This window comes from Phascolarctos cinereus, unplaced genomic scaffold, assembly GCF_003287225.1.
Source record: "Phascolarctos cinereus isolate Bilbo 61053 unplaced genomic scaffold, phaCin_HiC Scaffold_1;HRSCAF=81, whole genome shotgun sequence".
Taxonomy (NCBI): domain Eukaryota; kingdom Metazoa; phylum Chordata; class Mammalia; order Diprotodontia; family Phascolarctidae; genus Phascolarctos; species Phascolarctos cinereus.
Window position 1 is genome coordinate 143,646,889 of NW_027555514.1, and position 20,423 is coordinate 143,667,311.

Genomic DNA, 20,423 nt, shown 5'->3' on the forward strand with positions numbered 1-20,423 from the left:
AGGCTGGAAAGGCAGTCTGGGAGCAACAAAGCAGAGGATCTCAAATGCCCGGGGTAGGGGTCAGTTGACTTAATTCAGTGTGGGAGACAATGAGAAGCCAATGAAAACACTCACTTGACACACTGTATGTTGCCTTGTGTTGTTAATTTTTCATATATATGTCCTGACTTCCCCAACCTTTAACTCTGTGAGCATTGGAATTGTTTCTAATACTGCATTGTACCTCTTCTTATGTCTCTCACTGTAAGCACCGATACACTTTTGTGGATTGATTGCATTAGATACTGACCATTACTTGATGGAGGAAAAAGATGGTGTCCAAGCACACAAAGTGCAGCATGGAGCCAGCTGTTCAATTTTATATGAATGACTGGGAGCTTTACCTCACCAAACGGTTCACCCATAGTTTATTTACTTTCCGTAGATAAACACGACTGGACACTTGACTAGTCTGGGCCAGGGGAGGCTTTGGAGATCTTCCTCTTACCTTTTCTTCCATGGGTCTCCGATATGTGGCTGTGATGAGTGTATACAGTGAATTCAGCAGCAGCAAGGATTTCCAGAAGAGTGATGTTTCTGTCAATACCAACCATTTCTCAGTGAATCACTGAACAATGACAAAAGCCAAGCCATTGCTTCAGGTACTGTCCCAGAAAGCCACCATTGGCATTTCTGAGACATGACAAGACCAGGCATTTGTCTTAGTAACAAAAACTTATTTTTATTTTTATACAGAAAGTCAGGTATTCCAACAAGTTTCTTTACATTTCCTGGACCTTAAAAAAATTACACACAACATTTTGGACGAGGTACAATGGGAACAGAACGAGAAAGGGAGTCACCTTTTAAAAAGTTAAAAATGTGTATCTCATACTCAATTCACATTTAGTGATTTACATGTTTGTGACGGTTTGTTTTGTCTATGTACAAATGGTACATTGTCACTGACCTATCTTCAGAGTACTCTGAAGTGTAATATTAAATTACACTAAGTTTTCATGGCAACTTTTAAAACTTTCCCCCCCAATGTTTGCATGTGACTAGAAAGTGTTTTTTTTTTATTATACAATTTTTACATCACCATTAGGGATGCAGAACTCTATATGTGTTTAATAATTTACATGGAATACAGAAAGCCAGGACCTTCAGTTTCATTTGTAGATAAATATAGGGGTACCTCCCTTTATGTAGCAGACGTCTTCCTGGAAAGTTGTGTGCAGGTGGAGACTTTTCAATTGGCTATTATAAATGAATGAGTGGGGTTGGCTACTTAAAGGAAACCTATTGTTGAATTCTTCTGTGAAGTGAAGAATCACTCTATAATTTATTGATTTGATAAATCATCATGTTTTGTAAGTTGGGTTTTCTTGAACTGGGACACAACAGGAATGGGTTAGATACCATGATGATAGTGGAACTAAGATATGCTCAGAAAACATACCACTCAGCACACTCAGCGTGGACTTCATTGATAAACGGTAAGAGAGCTTCATTTGTACCACTTCTCATATCCTACTCTAAGTTTACTTCAATAACAAATGGAATGACTAAATTTAGTATGCTTCACTGGATTATTAAATTACAGTTTGGTTGATTTTCTCTCATTTAGAGGCTATGGATGAAAGTGCGCTATATGTATGAGTCTATACTTTTAAGCCCTATAAAATGGATGGCTAAATCTATGCTGATTATTTCAGCATGTACATTTTAACTTGTATTTAATTAGATTCTCAGGGAACCACTTACTTCTTTATTGATGTTTTTCTTTATTGTTATTGTTGGGATTGGGTGGCGTGTGTATATGTATGTGTATGTGTATGTATATATGTATGTGTACGTGTGGGGGATGAAGGCTTCTAGGTGGAAGGGAGGGGAGGGACAACAAACTGGTAAAAACAACCACTTAAATGTCCAATCTTGATACTGGAGGACAGGTGATGAAACATCCTTCTATCCTCACAGTTTGGGGGTGGGAGAGAGAATTACAGGTGTGGAATATTGCCTTTCCTATTGGACACAATTGTACTGTTGATTGATTTTGCCTAATTTTTTTTTGTTCTTTGTTAAAAAGGAGGGTTCTATTGGGGTCAAATACTGGAATATGTATAAAAAAGGGTGTCAAACATTTAAAGAAAAAAACCTGTTTAGTTTGTAACTATTTCTAAATCTGAAACAACTAATAAAAATGCTTGAATATTTTGAATCCCAACTTAGTGAAAACAGAAAGGCAACTTATTCCTAAGAAGTTTCTTTGACCTTATATATGTATATTTTCATCGATTCCTAAAGCTATTAAATTAAGTGTACTGTAAGAACCATTTACTATCTTTTAGAAATAGATCTGGTTGATTAGAATCTTTTAAACAAACAAACAAAAGGGTGCCATTTAGGTTAGGTTAATACAGCATATGAGCCTTGGATGTTATATGGAAAAGAAAATCAGAGAGGTTTTAGATACCTGCTTATAAAGTATATTAATTTCCTATGCACATATTAGGAAGAAATAGAAAACTATTTAATAGCAGCCTATATGTTACACGTGAGCATTCAAGGTGGAAATGTGATTTCTACATTTTTCAGAGTTCATTGTTGCTGCTGCCTAAAGACAGAGATGTCTAGGTTGCTTGGGAACTTACACTATTCACCAGTTGTATTTTCTGTCATATACAGCTTGGCAGAGTATATGCCCAAAACGTTTTCTCAATATAGTTAAGTTTTACAGACAGATTAAACAACACAGACATTGTAAAAAGTTAGAAGCTTTACATATGTTAATAACCAATACTTATAACTTACACAGTGAAATAAATGAAGGTCGGAGATGTAAAAGTCACGTGTCCTATATGATGAAAACATCCAGATTTATTTAATATGATGCTTCCCTAATAAATGAGACTTGATCAGTCTCTTGGCTATTGAGATAGGAATAGTTGGGAACTGACTGCCTCTATAATGTTGAAAGTTTAAAGCTTTTTGTTTTTTTCAGTTTAATTAAAAAAGGACAATTTACAAACCTTTTCAATACATATATATATTTTACATGTTAATCTAGCAACAACTACATTCCCCTGGTTTTTAAAATGTTTCCCGAATGTGACTTCTCATGCACTTCTTCTGAAGATCTTATTCAAAGACAATTTCTAATGAGCTGGTGTTTAAATCTATGATTATAAATCTCTCTCTCTCTCTCTCTCTCTCTCTCTCTCTCTCTCTTCTCTCTCCCACAGGAATGCCTTCTGTGTTTGCTGATCCAGATTTAGAACGAAGTTCTTGTCAGTTGGGTGCGTTCCACACTTGTCCACATTCATCTCTTTCTTCGGTCCTCTCCTAAGCTTCTTTGCCGTTGATGTTGATGTATAAAAGCTGTTACTTGTGTTGTTTTGTGCTCATTCTAGAGAATATTGGCTTAGCAGAACTGGATAAAACAGAGAGGAAAGACAGGTCATTTTCAGCCAGGAAGGATGAGTTTTCTTCCTGCATAATGTATTCAGCATAGAAAAGTCACCACAGCAAATGGGTTAAAATGCGCTGTCTCCCTTATCAAAAGGAGACTTAAAAAAAATAGTAAAGGCTGAAAAACAAAAGGAGACTGAGAAGTTTTTATGCCCCACTTAGAAACTTTGGAGACAGCTGCTCAAGGACTCTCATTTGGTCAGGGTCTCAGCTTATGGCAAGGCATGCTGTCCCGATTTCACTGATATTCCAACCCAAACTGCACATACCTACATGCTCTTTGTTCTTGGCTAAAATTGGACACCACTTTAAAAAAAATATTTTTTCAATTTACAAGCTTTCCATCTCCCTTCCCCCAAAGAACAACAAAACTCTTAGGATAAATATGCATAATCAAACAAATCCAATTCCCATATTGACCACTGGGTACCAATTTGATTGCGGTACGTTTCCATTTGACTATGTTTCCCTCCTGGAGCAGAAGCGACCTTACCTTTCCCCAGCAAGTATTGGAAGTGGGATCTGGGACTAGGCAACTAGACAAGACCACATGTAACATGGTCAACCTGTTGATTAAGGCCAGTTTCACAGACTGGCATATAATCAAACCAGTCAAGCCAAACACAGTACATCTATGTGGATGGGCAAAAACAGCTTCCTGAGGACCTGGGAATAGAAGCCATGGTATTGATCTGGGAGCCAACACACAGGCTCAAGTCTTTCTTATATCACTGACTACTCACTTAATCTCTATGGTCTTTATTTTCCCGCTTTGTGAAATAAAGGGAGTAGACCAGAAGGGCAAAAATATTTAGTGAATTGTTCTAAGATACTTCATCTCCTGCCTCAGGGCATTTTCACCGAAGTCCCAGCTGTAAGCTCACCTTCTAAAGGAAGGGTGGGGAATCTGTGGCCTCGAGGCCACATGTAGCCCTCCAGGTCCTCAAGTGTGGCCCTCTGAGTCAATCCAAACCTCATTCAAAGGGCCGTACTTGATCTTTGGATTCACTCAAAGGGACCACACTTGAGCACCTAGGGGGCCACAGGTTCCCCACCCCTGTTCTGAAGGAAGCCTTTCCCAATCCCCTTGAATTCTGGTGCCTTCCCTGTGTTGATTATTTCCAGTTTATCCTGCACAGAGCTTGCTTGTACATAGTTGCTTACATTTGTCGTCTTCTTTAGATTGGGAGCTCCTGGAGAGCAGAGACTGTCTTCCGCCTTTCTTTGTGTTTTCAGCACTTAGCACAGTGCTGGGCACATGGTTGGCACTGACTAACTGATAGCCCCAGCTGTGGAGTCCTAGTGCTCAGATAGGACACTCCCATTCCCTGGACTCTAGCTGATGCTCAGCCTTTGGCCTCTGAACCCTGTTTTCTCCTGTCTCCCATCTGTTGGAGTAGCAGTTAGGATCACAGATTTAGAGCAGAAAGGGCCCAATCATCACTTAGATCAGGGCTTCTTAATTCTGTTTATGTCTCAAACTCTTTTGTTGGTCTGGGGAAGCCTGTGGAGCTCTTCTCAGAGTTATGTTTCTAAATGGCTAGGGAAGTGCTGGGGAAATTGAGCCTCATTTATCGTATTTGTCTGCCAGCTGTTGCACAAATACACAGAAACAAAAGTTGCACATGCTCTGATTTTCATGGACTTCTCTCAATCAGATTGTTCACAACTAGCCTAACTGCTCCCAGAACCAAGTGAAGATCATTGGAATATGATGATGTCATAATGATGATTAGACTAGAATGGTTTCCTCAAATTGCTTCATGTAGACAGAACCCCTGTGGAAGAGAATGCATACAAAGGAAACCAATTATATTGAGATAAACTGTATATATATATATAGATATATATATATATGTATGTATGTATGTATGTATATATATATGTATGTATGTATGTATGTATATATATACATACATGTGTAAATATGTATGTGTTTATATACGTGTGGATGTGTATATATATATATGTTTGTTTATGTCCACACACATACAAGAAAATATATATATATATGAGAAAAGTTCATCAACTTTTACATGTAAAGTTTATATATCTATATCTAATTATTTATCTATCTATCTATCAGAAAAGTTTATCAACCCCAGGTTAAGAACCTCTGGTAGACCGACTTCCTAATTTTACATGTGAGGAACTTAGACGAAGAGAGATCAAATGATTTGCTCTAAGTTATACTAGTAAAAACTAAGATTTGAATCCAGGCGCTCTGACTTCAAATCCATTCTCCCCCTCTCCCCCTTCCGGTTGCTTTCTACTTCCAGCATTGCAGTCTGCCTATTGACTGTGTTTTCAGTGTCTTACAGACTAGGTTTTAAACTGGCTCCACCAGGCAGATGGGAAGCCCTGCCTGCAATCAGATAGAGCAAGAATAAGTAAGTGAATAAAAAGCCTTTTTGAGGTGACACCCCTTCTATAGCGGCCTCCCTCACCCTGGGCCGAAGAAGGCTCTGGAATAGTTTCCTTACAAGTGTGTTTTTCCAGCACTGGGCCCTCTGAAGCAGAGCAAACTAAGAAACAATGGGAACCCTGTCTAGTCCTAATCATTTTCCTACTTCAAAATTGGATGATGCTTTCTGAATGGGTGGCTAGGGAAGTGCTGGGGAAATTGAGCCTCATTTATCGTATTTGTCTGCCAGCTGTTGCACAAATACACAGAAACAAAAGTTGCACATGCTCTGATTTTCATGGACTTCTCTCAATCAGATTGTTCACAACTAGCCTAACTGCTCCCAGAACCAAGTGAAGATCATTGGAATATGATGATGTCATAATGATGATTAGACTAGAATGGTTTCCTCAAATTGCTTCATGTAGACAGAACCCCTGTGGAAGAGAATGCCTTCTTATGCTAAGCAGTACGGGATCCTGAACAATTGTTGGGTTCTTATATTAAGCTGGTGCAGCCTTGAACAAAGGGTGGTCTACCCTTCCCTCTTCTCCCACCCCTCTTCCAGCCCTCAAGCTCATGTTGTACAGAATTCCAAGCTTGATTTGTATGAGCACGCTACCCAATCCCAGGATACTCTGCCCCAGAGACAGCATATCAAGCACTCTGCATGCCTTGAAATACTGTTTAAATGCTGGCTATTATTGTAGTTGTTACTATTACTATCTTAAGAAGTTTTACCCAAGGTCATAGAAGAAGCTGATTATGGGTATGGCTGATTTACCCACAGTGCACCACTCTTACAAAGGAAAACTCTGGGAAGGGATTTGGGGGGAAAAAAAAACAAACCAAAGGGGAAGAGGGAAAACAGGGATAGCAAGCCAATGATTATAGTTCAGGAATTTGGATGACTTGAGTTTAATGCAGAGAGAGAGGAAGGAATTTTGTCCCTCCTCTTTTTTTTTTTGACACTTTAAAATACACTTACAACTGACCACGTAGGAAAAAACCAAAACTTATTTTTGTTATTCTATGTATGTTGATGTTCAGAAATATAGAATCTATTTTTTTTTCTTTTCTAAGGAACCTGTTTCTTGTTATTGTTAGTGGTTGCATACATGCGGGAAAATCATACATGAAAATATCTGTGTAGCTCTTGGAGTGTACAGGAATAAGTAAAGCAGTTAATCTAGCCACTTTCCTTTGTGGCCTTCTATAATCACATAGCTGGTCTTACACCCCAGAAGACGATAGGGAGATTTCTGGCTTGAATTAACCCTAGAGACCAAGTAAGCATTTGGTTTATGACTCTTCTTGAGAAGAATGTCCAGGGGTGGGGAACCTGTGGCCTCAAGGCCACATGTGGCCCTCTAGGTCTTCGAGTGAGGCCCTTTGTCTTTGGATTCAGTCAAAGGGCCGAAAGGTTCCCCTTTTTTTGGCACTCTAGGCCTTTCCGCAGGTTAGAGAACCTCTCTGCAGGTTAGAGATTAAGAAAGGTGCTCCTCCTTTAGAAGGACCTTCTGGGGCCTTCCTCTCTGAAGGAAGGGTACCTCTCTTGGTCATAACAATACCTTACCTTTGATTAGCACCCTGCAGTTACAAAGTACTTTAATGTTCCAGGAGTGGTAGCTCCTGACCCATGAGACAGGTTCCCAGTTGATCAAGGACAGATATCCATGTTGGAGGCAACATCTCCCTCCCTCCCACACCCAACCAACTTTGGCAGAGATGAAGTTCAGGTAGACCAGTAACTGAGGGCAGCTAGGTAGCACAGTGGCTAGAGTGACGAGCATGGAGTCTGGGAGACATCCTCCTGAGTTCAAATCTGGCCTAAGACATTCACTAGCTGTGTGACTCTGGTTAAGTCACTCACCCCTGTTTGCCTCAGTTTCCCCATCTGTAAAATGAGCTGGAGAAGGAAATGGCAAACCCCTCCAGTATCTCTGCCAAGAACACCCCAAATGGGGTCATGGAGAGTCAGAGGTGACTGAAAGATGACTGAACAACAACAACAGATCAGTAATTAAGACCTGAGTTTGAGTCCTGCCTCAGATACATACTTGCTGTGTGGCTCTCGACAAATGAGTTAACGTCTCTGAGCCAGCGTTTCCTCATCATTTTTTAGTTTTTGTTTTCTTGCTGGAGAGCTACATACACGCTCTAGTTGCTTATCCAGTGTCTTTGCAATAACAACAGGAATGCCTAATTTAGTATCCTCCTTCAGGCATGTCAATAAAATGGCATAATTTGAAGGTGAGCTTTTATTGCTTAAGATGCAGTAAACCCTAAAAGAACAAGTTTATTGTGTGTTTGTTGTGTGTGAATTTAACATTTAAGCCCATAGGCACTGGAGATCTGATTTAGGCTGAGCCAGCATCTCTCTGTTTGTCATTATATGTGAAGCGTGAATCTGTTTGGGAAATGGAAATTTTTTTACTAGTACACTGGGAAATTGGGGGTTAAAAATTACTGCCAAATCCATTTTAAGGTTTAAGACTCTGAAGGAGAGAAAAACAAGTTCCAAATGACTGAAATGAAATAAAACAGGGTAAAAAGAGCAAAAGAAGGATGTTTTGAAATTTTGCATTCTGACTTAGCTATTCTCAGCAATACAATGATCCAAGACAACTCTGAAGGACTTATGATGAAAAATGCTATCCTTTCCCAGAGAAAGAACTGATGGTGTCTGAATACAGATTGAAGAATACTTTTTAAAAAAAAAAGCAATTTTGCATTCCCATTTTGACAGGTCATTATTTTCCCCTATTCTGGTTTTTCCCTATTTCTCTCCTTCTAGTAAAGTGCTACTTGTTGAAGGAACATATATAGCTGCCGGCCTTTTATGAAGGTGGATTTGGGTCCTGGATCCCTGATCTCTCACAGGGCACAAGAGTGAAGGCCAGCACTCAGAGCAAAATTTGATCGCTGGAAATGGGAACACTTTAGCACCACTCAACAGCTGAACCAATACTAGTTCCACTCTGCCTTTGTTAAAAATAGTTCTCATTTTATAGATGAGGAAACAAAGGCTCTTACCCAAGATTGCATAGGAAGTATGTATGAGAGGGGGAGATTTGAACCCATGTCTTCTGATTTTAGAAAGAATATTTCATTTTTCATTGAGACTATTTCCCGCTTACGTATGGGGAGCCAGACATAAGCCAACTGCCATCTGCCTTCCCATGGGCTTTTTATGGCAATGTAATCCCAGAGAAACATGGTCACCTTTATCTGGTTTCATCCCTACATGCAGACCCAGCTGAGGTCCCCAGCTGTATTACTGCCCAGCAGGAAGACTCTGGGTCACATGGATTGTTTTATCTGTACTCTTAGCTCTACGTTGTTCCCAGGGAAGCCAAAACTGAGGTGCCCACCATGTGACCTTTCTCCAAACCCCACCTAAGGTCATTTAGGATTTTGGGGGCCTTGTAGCCAGCATGATGTCTGCCATCATGTGAAAATATGTGAAGTCCACACCAGGGCTAAGAACTCCATGGGCAAAGCCATGGATAAACCTGCTATAGCCTCTGCTTTCACCCCAATGACTGTGGGTGGCAGTCACCCTGGATTTGAATACAGATTTTCCCCTAGTTCCAAGGTCAAGGTGCCTTCTGGACATGGTAGATAGACTCACACAGATGATAGACTTTCTGTCCTATGCTGCTCCTCCTCTAGACTACTCAGATGGTCTTCCTCCTCTTCCTCTGAAATAGCCATTGGCATTTATGGCTTACCCTAGCTATGGGCCCCAGTTCATTCATACCTTTAGAACACATCTCACTATCCTAAAAATTAAGGTTCCTCTCTTCAAGGCTTCCTGTCCTATAACATAATCCTACCAAATACATTCACCATACAATCAAAGAATTCTCCCATTGTTATATTGTTATATCTCCTGTTTTTTTGGATAACTGGGTCATTCCATAGAGTTCTGTTAAATGGCCATCAGCTACTCATATCCTGAGAATACTCCCTTTCACACAAACTGTAGTTTCTCTCTCTGGTTCTTCATGACCTCCTTCCCTTGTATTCTACTTCCCAAACTGCTCTAGGGAGCTAAAGGCTACCTAGAAAGCTCTCTAAGCCACAATATAGGAAGCCATGGCTACATATAAGACTAGCTGCCGAGAAACATTGGACTCTCTTGGAGCACATGACCAGTAGATGACCAGGCTAGATCTTTGCTGGTCACCCCATGTGGAAAATGAGTGTCCAGTCCATCGAACTCAGGTCCTCAGCCCTGTGGCATTCTGACCTCATCTCTCTTTCCCCATTACTTTGCATCCATTTCATCTTTCTCCAGTCACTATGTTGGGGTAAAGTTGTATTATGAGCCATTCAGCCTCTCAAATTCCTGATGACCGGGAAAAAGAAATACACATCCAAGGGTATCTATAGCAACTAGGTGTCATAGTACATGGAGTGCTGGACTAGGAATCATGAAGACCTAAGTTCAAATCTTCCTTCAGATGCCTCTCAGCCTCAATTTCCTTCCTCACAGGATTGTTGTGAGAATCAAATGAGATATACATGCTTTGCAAATCTTAATGTACTGTTTAAATCAGAGGTGGGGAACCTGCAGCCTTGAGGCCATATGTAGCCTTCTAGGTTCTTGGGTATGCCCTTGTGACTGAGTCCAAGTTTTACAGAACAACTCCTTTTATTAAAGGGATTTGTTCTGTGAAGTTTGGACTCAGTCAAAGGGCTTCACTTGAGGACTGAGAGGGCCGCATGTGGCCTCAAGGCCGCAGATTTCCCACTGCTGCTCTAAATGCTATGATGATAATGTCTTAAACGCCTGACTCTACTGACTCTACTAACCTAGGAAGGTTATGGCACATAGTAGACTGTTAATAAATGTTGATTGATTGACTGATTGATTGATGGCCTAGAGCAAGGGTATCAAACTCAGGGTCTACAGGTTGCTTCTGCAAAACATCCAAGTGCCCCTAGACCAGATTAGAAGATAATTGGGAACTATTTAGCAAAATAAATAAAAATACAGTTCTACTTAGATAATGTTAACCTGTGATTTGCAAAGTCAAAGCACAGCTCACAGGGATCCCTTTCTATTTGAATTTGACAGCATTGGCCTACAGGTCTAAACCTAAAATCCATAACTGTCGCCTGTCTGACTTGGTGAGAGCATTTCATCACTAGTACTCTATAAAACCCAACCCTCAGAGCCTGGGAAGGTATCCTAGGAGGTGAGGGTGGGAGGTGGGCTGGTTTCCATTATAGTATCTCTCTACATTACAACATAGGTTTAAAGGAAGCAGGGAAACATAGGTCAATAAACACAGCTAGTTGGCCTCATTAAGAATTTCCTTAGTGATGACAATTTGTCCTAATAATGATCAGACATTCCAATTAATTTCACAGATCCATTAGATGGGAAGGGAGAAGTGCAAAGCTTCTCTCCCACCTCTTCCCCTTTCAATTTTCAGTCTTTTGGCTCCATGAGACACAGACAGCATTTTACAGGGTTAGTGACAATGTCTATGTGAGAGCTTGGGGGTTGTCACTCTGTAAAACATTTTGTTCTCTTCAGAACTTTGGCTAACATTTCCCATATACTGTGGACAGTTGTGAAGCTCAAAAGGGGCAATTTAATAGATGTCACACCCTCCCAGGTCTGTGCAGAGCAGAACCTGTATAAATAAGTCATTCACTGCATTGAATCTTTGTTCAGGCAGGTTTGCCCTTGTAGAGGGTCATGTGCTTCTGGCTTGCTGGTGTTTCATGTTGGAAGGGTTTTCTGCAAATCCTTTTGGAAGCTGTCACTTGAATCACAGTTAATGAGAGCAGCATTTGCAAGGACCGCATTGTCCAAACTACCTAAATGCTATGTCGTTGAATTTTCTTTCTATTTACACACTTTGAAAGGTCTCCTGTGGGGCCCACACTCAAGCGAATGTTGATTGTTCTTACCTGACCTATTCAATTAGCGCAGAGAGCCCCGGTGATTAGTGTAGCTGGGATGCTATCACTGTGTGGAGGATTGTAAAACCTTTCTATGTGAGTGAGTAGACTTTTTATTTTTATATTTTAAAGCAGACTCACTTGCTGGATCTTTGTTATGATAATGAATGGTAGGAGAATTCCCAGGCTGCATCTTCCCAGGGCCCAAGGATCCATGCTCAAGTTATCAGTCATTCTTCCTTACATCATGTTTTCAAATCCAGAATCCAATACACTGTTTCCACCTCACACCAGGCGGTTTGAGAGGCTTTATTCCAGAGCTTGAATACAATGGTCTTAAAGGAAGCTGAACATTTTACCATTAGACCTCAGACTCTATAGAAACAGTGTATATTGGGAAAGGTCTGTATGGTTTGCAGAACACTCTGATACAATATCTCATGTGATCCTTAAAATAATTCTATGAAGTAAGCAAAATGATAACTGGCTGATACTGCAGTGGGAAGAACCTAAGGATTCTTAGGCAAATCATAGCCTCTCTGGGTCTCAGTTTCCTCATCTTCAGAATAGATGGCCACCAAGGTCCCTTTCTGTGCTAAATCTATTATGATATAGGGATATTACATTTAACAAACATTTATTGAGCACCTGCTATGCATCAGGTACCAAGCTAGATAATGGAGATGGAGATTGGAGACATGCAGACAAAAATTAAACACAGCCCTTGACCTTGAAGGACTTATATTTTACATTCTAAGAGGATATTCTCTCTCTCTCTCTCTCTCTCTCTCTCTCTCTCTCTCTCTCTCTCTCTCTCTCTCTCTCTCTCTCTCTCTCTCTCTCTCTCTCTCTCTCTCCTCCTTCCCCTCTGTGTGTGTGTGTGTGAGAGGCAGAGAGCCAGTGATGGAAATACAGAGAGAGACACATACACAGAGAGAACAGAGACTGAGACAGAGACACAAGGCAGAAAGAGGGAGAGACTGAAACAGAGAGTGAACAAAGACGCAGAAGTGGAAGATGAATTGGTATGTTCCCCACACCCTGATTTTGCCCACAGCCCTCCTTTCCTTTGGACTGTCTGGGGGCTCTGCGGAAAGTGGGACTAATGGTCTCCAGCCTCGAAATAGAGGAGTAGAATTTTAATCATCAAAAGGCTTAGGCTGTCTTTATTCCCTGATCTTGACTCCTGGGCTGACATTTATATAAACACTTCAAGCTTTACAAAGCACTTTAAATAAATTATCTCCTTAACTCATTGGATTCAAACGACCACCTGGTTAAGGTAGGCACTTTAGATATTCTTATTGAAGAAACGGAAGCCCTGAAAGGTTCAACGATTTGACCACTGTCATAAAGGTAGCAAGTGGTCAAAGGTGGGATTTGAACACAGGTGATTCCTTTCTCCAAGTGGAGCACTTTTCCCACTATACCACAGTACCCCCTGAAGAGGGCTGAGCTTTAGCTCTCCAAGGGATAGACATTATGTATAATAATGTGGTTGAAATAAAGTATATAAAGTACTTTGAAAACATGAAAGCACTATTATCTGTTCCATGCAGATGACTCCCTAACTCTAGCTCCAATTCTATCGTTACCCGTGAAGTTGAGCCTTACATTTCCAGCTGCCTGCTATATCAATCCACTTAGATGCTCGATGGGCAGGCACATCCAAAACAGAAATCATTATATGTCCCTTGAAGCCCACTCCTCTTCTAAAGATAGACAGATACCTAGTTCTACTGAGAGTACCACCATCCATTCTTTCTGTCACCCTGGTTCACAACCTTGGAGTAATCCTTCTCTCATCCTTTTCCCTTCCTCCACAATTCCCAGTCATTTGCCGAGTGTTGTAAATTCTTCCTCCATAGGACTTCTCACATCTATCTCCTTCATCTCAACTCATGTGATTTTTACCCTAATTCAGGCTTGAATCATCTCTTATGTGGACTATTTTTTTCCCCAGAGGAAAAACACTGGTAAGGCAAATCAAATGGAATTGAATCAAGCAGTAAATATTTTCTCCACTAACACCAAATGGCTACTACTTTCTTAATCCTTTGGAGTGCTGGTTACTCTTCAAATAATCCTTATGTCTTCCCAACACAGCAGGGGAAAGACATAGTACAATTCTTATGTGGACTACTGCAGCAGATGTCTAATTGGTCCTCCTGCTTCTGGTCTCTTCCCCTGCCAAACTATCCCTCCTCAGTTGGTAAATAATATTCCTCTAACACAAATCTGACAATGTTACCCTCCTATTCAGAAATATTCAATAGCTCTCTACTGCTTTTAGGATAAAATACAGACTCCTCAGCCTGTCATTTAAAGACCTCTACAATTTGGCTCCCAGTTACTTTTCCAATGCTGTTTCATATTACTCTATTTTGAAAACTCTTTGACATTCCGTTTTCCCTCCAGATCTCTACAGAGGTCAGCCTCTAGGTCTGGAATGCGTGCCCTTATCACATCCACCTCCAAGAATCCCTGGCTTCCTTTGAAGTTCTGCTCAGTTGCCATCTCTGACACAAAGCCTTTTCTCATTCTCTGAGTTCAGCGGTTCTGATTTAGCATTTCTCCACCATGGTCTAACAAGTTATTGCTAACAAATTCCTTAATGATACCTTAAGGAGTAAAGAACTGCCTAATTATGGTATAAGTATATTTTCTTCTGCAACAATAAGCATGTGTATATTTGAAGCATCATAAGTTTCTGTTTCTGTAGCAGTTTAGAGCTTTTTTGAGCAAAAGTTATTGTTGTAGTTATTGTAAGCACTTGATGAGTAAATCTAAAACAATACTATGAGTAGTATACTAAATTACCCTGAGGGTTCACAACATATTTTCTTTTTTTGGTTGAAAGGGTTTTAGGAATAAAAAATTGTTGGGAGCCTCTGTACCTTATTAGTACTCTCTCCTCCTTGAAGCTATTTTGCATTACTTTGCACAAATTTTGTTCTTCTCCAGGTACATGTTGTATTCCTTTCCCCTGTCACTGAGTAGAATGTAAACTCCTTGAGAGTAGGGACTGAGTTTCACTTTTCTCTCAATATCCACTGTCTTATCATATAGTAGGCAATTAAAAATATTTTTTTAATACATTTTTATCCCTTTAAAAATATTTTTGGCTTTTTTTTTGTACATCTCTAGAATTTCTTCCAATATATATCCCTTTTCCTCTCCCAGAAAGTCATCCCCTTTAAGAAAAAAAAACATAATTTTTAAAGAAAAAAGAAAGAAGGGAAAGATGAGCAGAAATGTTAAATACACTGAAAAAGTCTGAAAATGTGTGCCGTGTACCACAACTAGGGGCCTCCCACCTCTGCAATAATAAATACTGATTTAAATTATCAGAAGGCAAAAACCTAGACATAATTCCATTACCTCCTCATGCCAATCAGAAATATGGCATCTGCATTGCTACATATTATTTGCTGCTACACCAGTGAGGTGGTGCAATAGATAGTGCCTGGCCTGGAGTCACAGAGGCTCATTGTCATGAGCTCAAATCTGGCCTCAGACACTTACTAGCAGTATGATCCTAGGTAAGTCACTGCTTACCTCAGTTTCCTCATTTATAAGATGAGATGGAAGAGGAAATGGCAAACCACTCCAGTATCTTTGCCAAGGAAACCCCAAATGGGATCACAAAGAGTTAGCACAAGGGCAGCTAGGTGGCACAGTGGATAGAGCACTGGCCCTGAAATCTGGAGCACCTAAGTCCAAGTCTGGCCTCAGACCAAACACTTGACACTTACTAGCTGTGTGACCCTGGACAAGTGACTTAACCCCAACTGCCTAATTAAAAAAAAAAGAGCACAACTGAAATGATTCAACAACATATTCTAGTTTTCATTGTTATTAAAATTCTTGTTTTACCCACAGTTGGTATAACAGGGATAGGAAAGCAACTAAATTTGTGGTTTTAGTTTAGAGAACTCCCAGATGATGAAACTCCTTCTACCCATTCAGGTCAGCACCTTCTCTGCAAATTCTAGTCATAGACAGCTGTCTAAAGCATTGCGAGACACACAGCCAGTATGTGTCAGAGGCAGGATTTGAATCCAGGTCTTCCTGGTTTGGAGGCCAGCTCTAGCCACTAGGCAATATTTCCTCTAGCTAGGATAATAAGGTTCCCCAAACCCAAACCACAGCTATTATACAACATATCCATTTTAAAAACGGCTTCTGTGATAAGCTACTGGCTGTGTCTATTGGCATTGGCTGTTTCAATGCCTGGTGCACAGACAGTGAGATTGTATAGAGGAAGGCAGGGTGTAGCCTGCAGCTCTTCCTCCATAGAGCCAGTGCTGGTGCTACCAGCAATCTAGAATGACTTTGTGTTTTCTGGACAGAAAACAGGATCTGGCCCTTACGCAAAAGTCTCTGAGTCCTGAAGACTGAATTCCTTAGAACTTCCACTGCATGAAGGCATCTTTTGGAAAAATAAGATGTAATATCCTTGCCCACTTTAGTCAAAACAAACAAATCCTATGAAAATATTTGAAAACAAAAGCTTAAATGCAGTTTGGGCAACTAGTGACATGCTTCCACTGAGTGACCCCCCTTCTCCAACAGCATGCGGCCTCACTATGGACCTTCCCAGGCTTGAGCTTAGGGAAGATGACTCCCAACTTTACATATGCAACTCCTAACTCCCTCATGAACTCTGCTATTGAAATTGCCTTTTGGACATCCCTATCTGAATATCTCTTTATCATATCAAACTTAACATTTGAGCTGAGCTCATCAACTCCCCATCCCCATCCCATCAACTATTCTGTCGCTAGCTGCCAAGCCCCTAGAACCTCTCTGGATCTCTCTTCTTGTCTCTACTCCTAGAGCTACCAACTTTATAGTTTCTTGCCTGAACTATGACAAGAATCTCTTAATTGGTTTCTTTGTTTCAGGCTCTTACTCCCCCCCCCCTTTTTTCTTTTTGGAGGCAATTGGAGTTAAGTGACTTGCCCAAGGACACACAGCTAATAAGTGTCTGAGGTCAGATTTGAACTCAGGTCCTCCTGACTCCAGGGCCAATGCTCTATCCAATGCACCACTTAGCTGGCTCCAGGTTCTCCCCTTTCTAATTCTTCCTCTGTAAGGCTGCTAAAATATTCTTCTGAAGGCATAGATATGAACCTATCATTTATCTGCTCAAAAACCTTCGGGGGCTTCTTACTGTCTCTAGGGTGTTATACAAGCTCCTCAGCCTCTACAATCTGGCTCCAATCTATCTTTCAAGCCTTATTTCACATTATTCTTCTTGGCACATTCTATACTCTACCGGAACTAGACTACTGGCTATGCCTTGTACTTGACCTTGCATTTCCCACCTCAATATCCTAGAAAAAGCTGCCCCCCATGTTTTCATTGCCCTCCTTACTCAGTTCTTCCTCTCTGAACTGTTGGCTTCCTTTCTGGTGCAGCTCAGATGCATGTTTTCATGAACACAATGCAATTCAACAAACACCTATTAGGTGTCTTCTACATGTAAGGTGCTGTCCCAGGTGCTGGGGATACAAATACAAAATCCTAACAGGCTCTGCTTTCAAAAAGCTTACATACTATGCAACCTGTACACAGACAAGAAGATAACAAAGTACTTTGGGGTTGGGAAAGACCATGAACAGCTAGGGAGAATTAGGAAAAATCTCATAGGGAGTGTTACCAGACCTTGGCCTTGAAACCTTCCATTCTCAAATTACCTGCTATACCTTCTAGTGCAGGGATTCTTAACCTGAGAATCCATGGATAGACTTCAGGGGCTATGCAAACTTGGATGTGAAAAAAATTACTATTTTCTCTCTTTTCACCACGTCCTAACTGAAATTGAGCATTTCCTTCAATGTTTTAAAAATGCTATTCTGAGAAAGGGTCTGTAGACTTGACCAGATAGCCAGTGGGGTCTATGACACAAAAGAGGTGAAGAACCCGTAGGTAAGTAGGATTTAAAGTCATTGAGGGCAGACACTGTCACATTTTTGTCTCTGTGTCCCTAGCACCTAGCATGGCACTTTGCCCATAACAGGATCTTAATAAATGTTGGCTTTGCCATCAGATTTTGGGAATGAGTTTTTGAGGGGCTGAGATGAAGGTCCATGCGTTAGCAATATGCTCAGCCTTGATTGGCACAAAAGTGAGGGAAGGGATATCTACTAAGAACTCAGCCCTGTTTTAAGAGAGGATACACATGAATGTGAAAGGGCCTGTCCACTTACCTAATACCCCAAAAAGGAGGGGTGAGAGTGCAAGGACTTTGGTTTTAGGTATTTTCCTCCCAATAATTTTGTTCACTTTACAAATAACAGCAGGCAAAGGGGTTCATTTGGGGCTCCCCCCCAAAGCTGGCCTTTTCCTCATTCCTCCTCTCACCCCATTCTGTCATTTTTATTCATAGTTGCATATCATCTTTTCCTACCCTTACTATGTGGTCCTCTAAGCATGCTCTTTGGCAAAGCAGGAGAGTTGGAGGATGCTAATTAAAAGTGTTCTGCATGTCACTCTCTTGGACTTCCTGTGCAAATAAGGGGCAGAAAATGGCTTAAGTGCCAGGCCCAGATAATTTTGTTCTATTCTTGTGTGCAACCGACAATTAGACTTGACATCAGGCACAATACATTCCCATATGACCTTTTCTTAGAATGTAAGTAATTCATGAGAAGGAATTTTGATTGTTAATTCATGAACAACTTCCCCTGCACCCCTTCCCCAACCTTTCCACAGTTAAGGAACATGGACGTAGCTGTGGAACCTATTAAAAGCAAGAAAATTAGTAAGAAAACTCAGCATACATGTACTGTTAAGCCTCTCAGGGGACCTATTGAAGATGCTTGTGCTGCCAAACTGAATCCTTGCTCTGAGATGATTTTGTTAAAGAGCTTTGATGTGAAGCAGGTGTATTTTGGACTCTTTCTAAAGTGAGGAGAGGAGTCTCACCTAGAAGGCAGGCCTACAGCATAGCCCTTGAGGAGGGGGTTACGGTAAGTCACCATTCGCTTGTGCCTTTTACATATACTGGCGAATCCTGCAAATTTGTCTGTAATACTCTTAGATTCCACTTTGGTGAATGGATATCCACACATAGTCTCAATTTATTTCATTCTACTTTCGTATTTCCCCAATTCCCTTGTGCTCTGGCAGTGGAGTTGTCATGAGGGCTCTTTAGAAAAATTCAAGGAAGATTATAGCCACACATGGAACTGGACCATTTGTAACTAGGATATTTATTTGCTTTTAAACATGACAAATACCTCTAGATCTTTTGCTATTATGTACTTAGCCTCTTATCTCTCCCTCCTTCCTCTTTGCCAAGATAATCTCCTCACTATGTGTCTGTCTGATTTTGCTACACCCCCCTTCCTTCCACTTTCTGACTCCGTGTTTTTTCTTCACACTTCACTCTATACCCAAGGTATTGCTCCCCACTCAAAGTTTACCTTGAAATCCCCCTTCCCTTCTTCAAATGCTTCCTCAAGGCCTGCCTAGTTTACCTCCTTAGTGAAACTTTCTTTACTTAAGTGGAAATTAAATGTAAACTGCTCCAATCCATTCTAGAAATGGCAGTTTGTCTTCATGGGCAGCAATTGTCTACCATCCCAGCTGCCATAAGACACATGAAAAATTTATTTTTAATGGTGACTTATATTTTTATGTTTAGTTATTTCAAGACATCCTTGTATTTATAGTTGAAAGAGGAAGGGAGACAACCAATAGATGTGAAATGGACTAGATTTGCTAGCATTCCCGTAGTTATCTCTTGTCATCAATGACAATGGAACCAGACCATATTTGGACTTCAACACCTCAGTGCCCATTTGGTATTTGAGGAGACAAATGGCACTTGGATGAAGATGGGGAAAGGAGCTGGACCTGACTGAATACGTTCAGCAGAAAACTGCTGACGTTGTTGTAGTCTTAGAGATAATCAGGAAACAATTGTCAAGATCTTAAAGAGTAAGAGATGTCATAGATAGGGAAAATATTTCATATCCTATTATTATCCAGAAGGCAACCAGGAAGACCTCAGCAACTACTGGACTACGTGATTATATCATCGCTATTATTTTTCATAACATTTGCTGTATTTTATTCAATTTTATATGAAAAACTGATAAGTAAATCTTTACTCACAAAATATCAACCAGTTAATCACCAAGGGTTTATCAGATACCTACTATGTGCTGGGTACTGGGTGGGGTATCAAGGATGCAAAGCCTAGAGTGAAATATTCTCTGCTTTCAAGGTGATTACAATATGTTGAGGAAGACAGCACATATCATACTTGTGAAGTGATGCCTTTAAATTGGGGATGAACAAAAAGGAGGAGCATGGAGACCTATTGGGCCCTCAACACTTCCCTGGCAATAGCCATAGTAATTCCTATCTTACTACATTTTAATGACAGTGGTTTATTTTAATAATATCATACTGAGGATGATCTGAAATAATGAAGATATGAGTTGGGGACAGGCTGAATTTAGTCTATCGGTGGTACCAAACTATACCTGCACAGTCACCAGATTCAGAGGTAGAGAGACTACAAGATCTTAAAGCATTTGCTTGTTGATAAAGGAAAGTACTTGACTCAACAGAGCCAAAATCAGCCTTAAAGGCTCTCTTTTACCAAGGTACTTCCCATCCACATATT

The 20,423-nt window shown here is 40.6% G+C and overlaps 1 protein-coding gene across 2 annotated transcripts in view; it reads right to left on the reverse strand.

The window, feature by feature from the left end:
* Positions 1 to 1,151: 1,151 nt before the first annotated feature.
* The window catches only part of LHFPL3 (LHFPL tetraspan subfamily member 3), a 707,075-nt gene continuing 687,803 nt past the window's right edge, over positions 1,152 to 20,423 (reverse strand). For both annotated transcript variants that reach the window (XM_020984551.2, XM_020984552.2), the window contains one exon: positions 1,152 to 3,415. In XM_020984551.2, the coding sequence (XP_020840210.1) occupies positions 3,387 to 3,415 (29 nt within the window). In that variant the 3' untranslated portion in view covers positions 1,152 to 3,386. The remainder of the gene's footprint in view (positions 3,416 to 20,423) is intronic.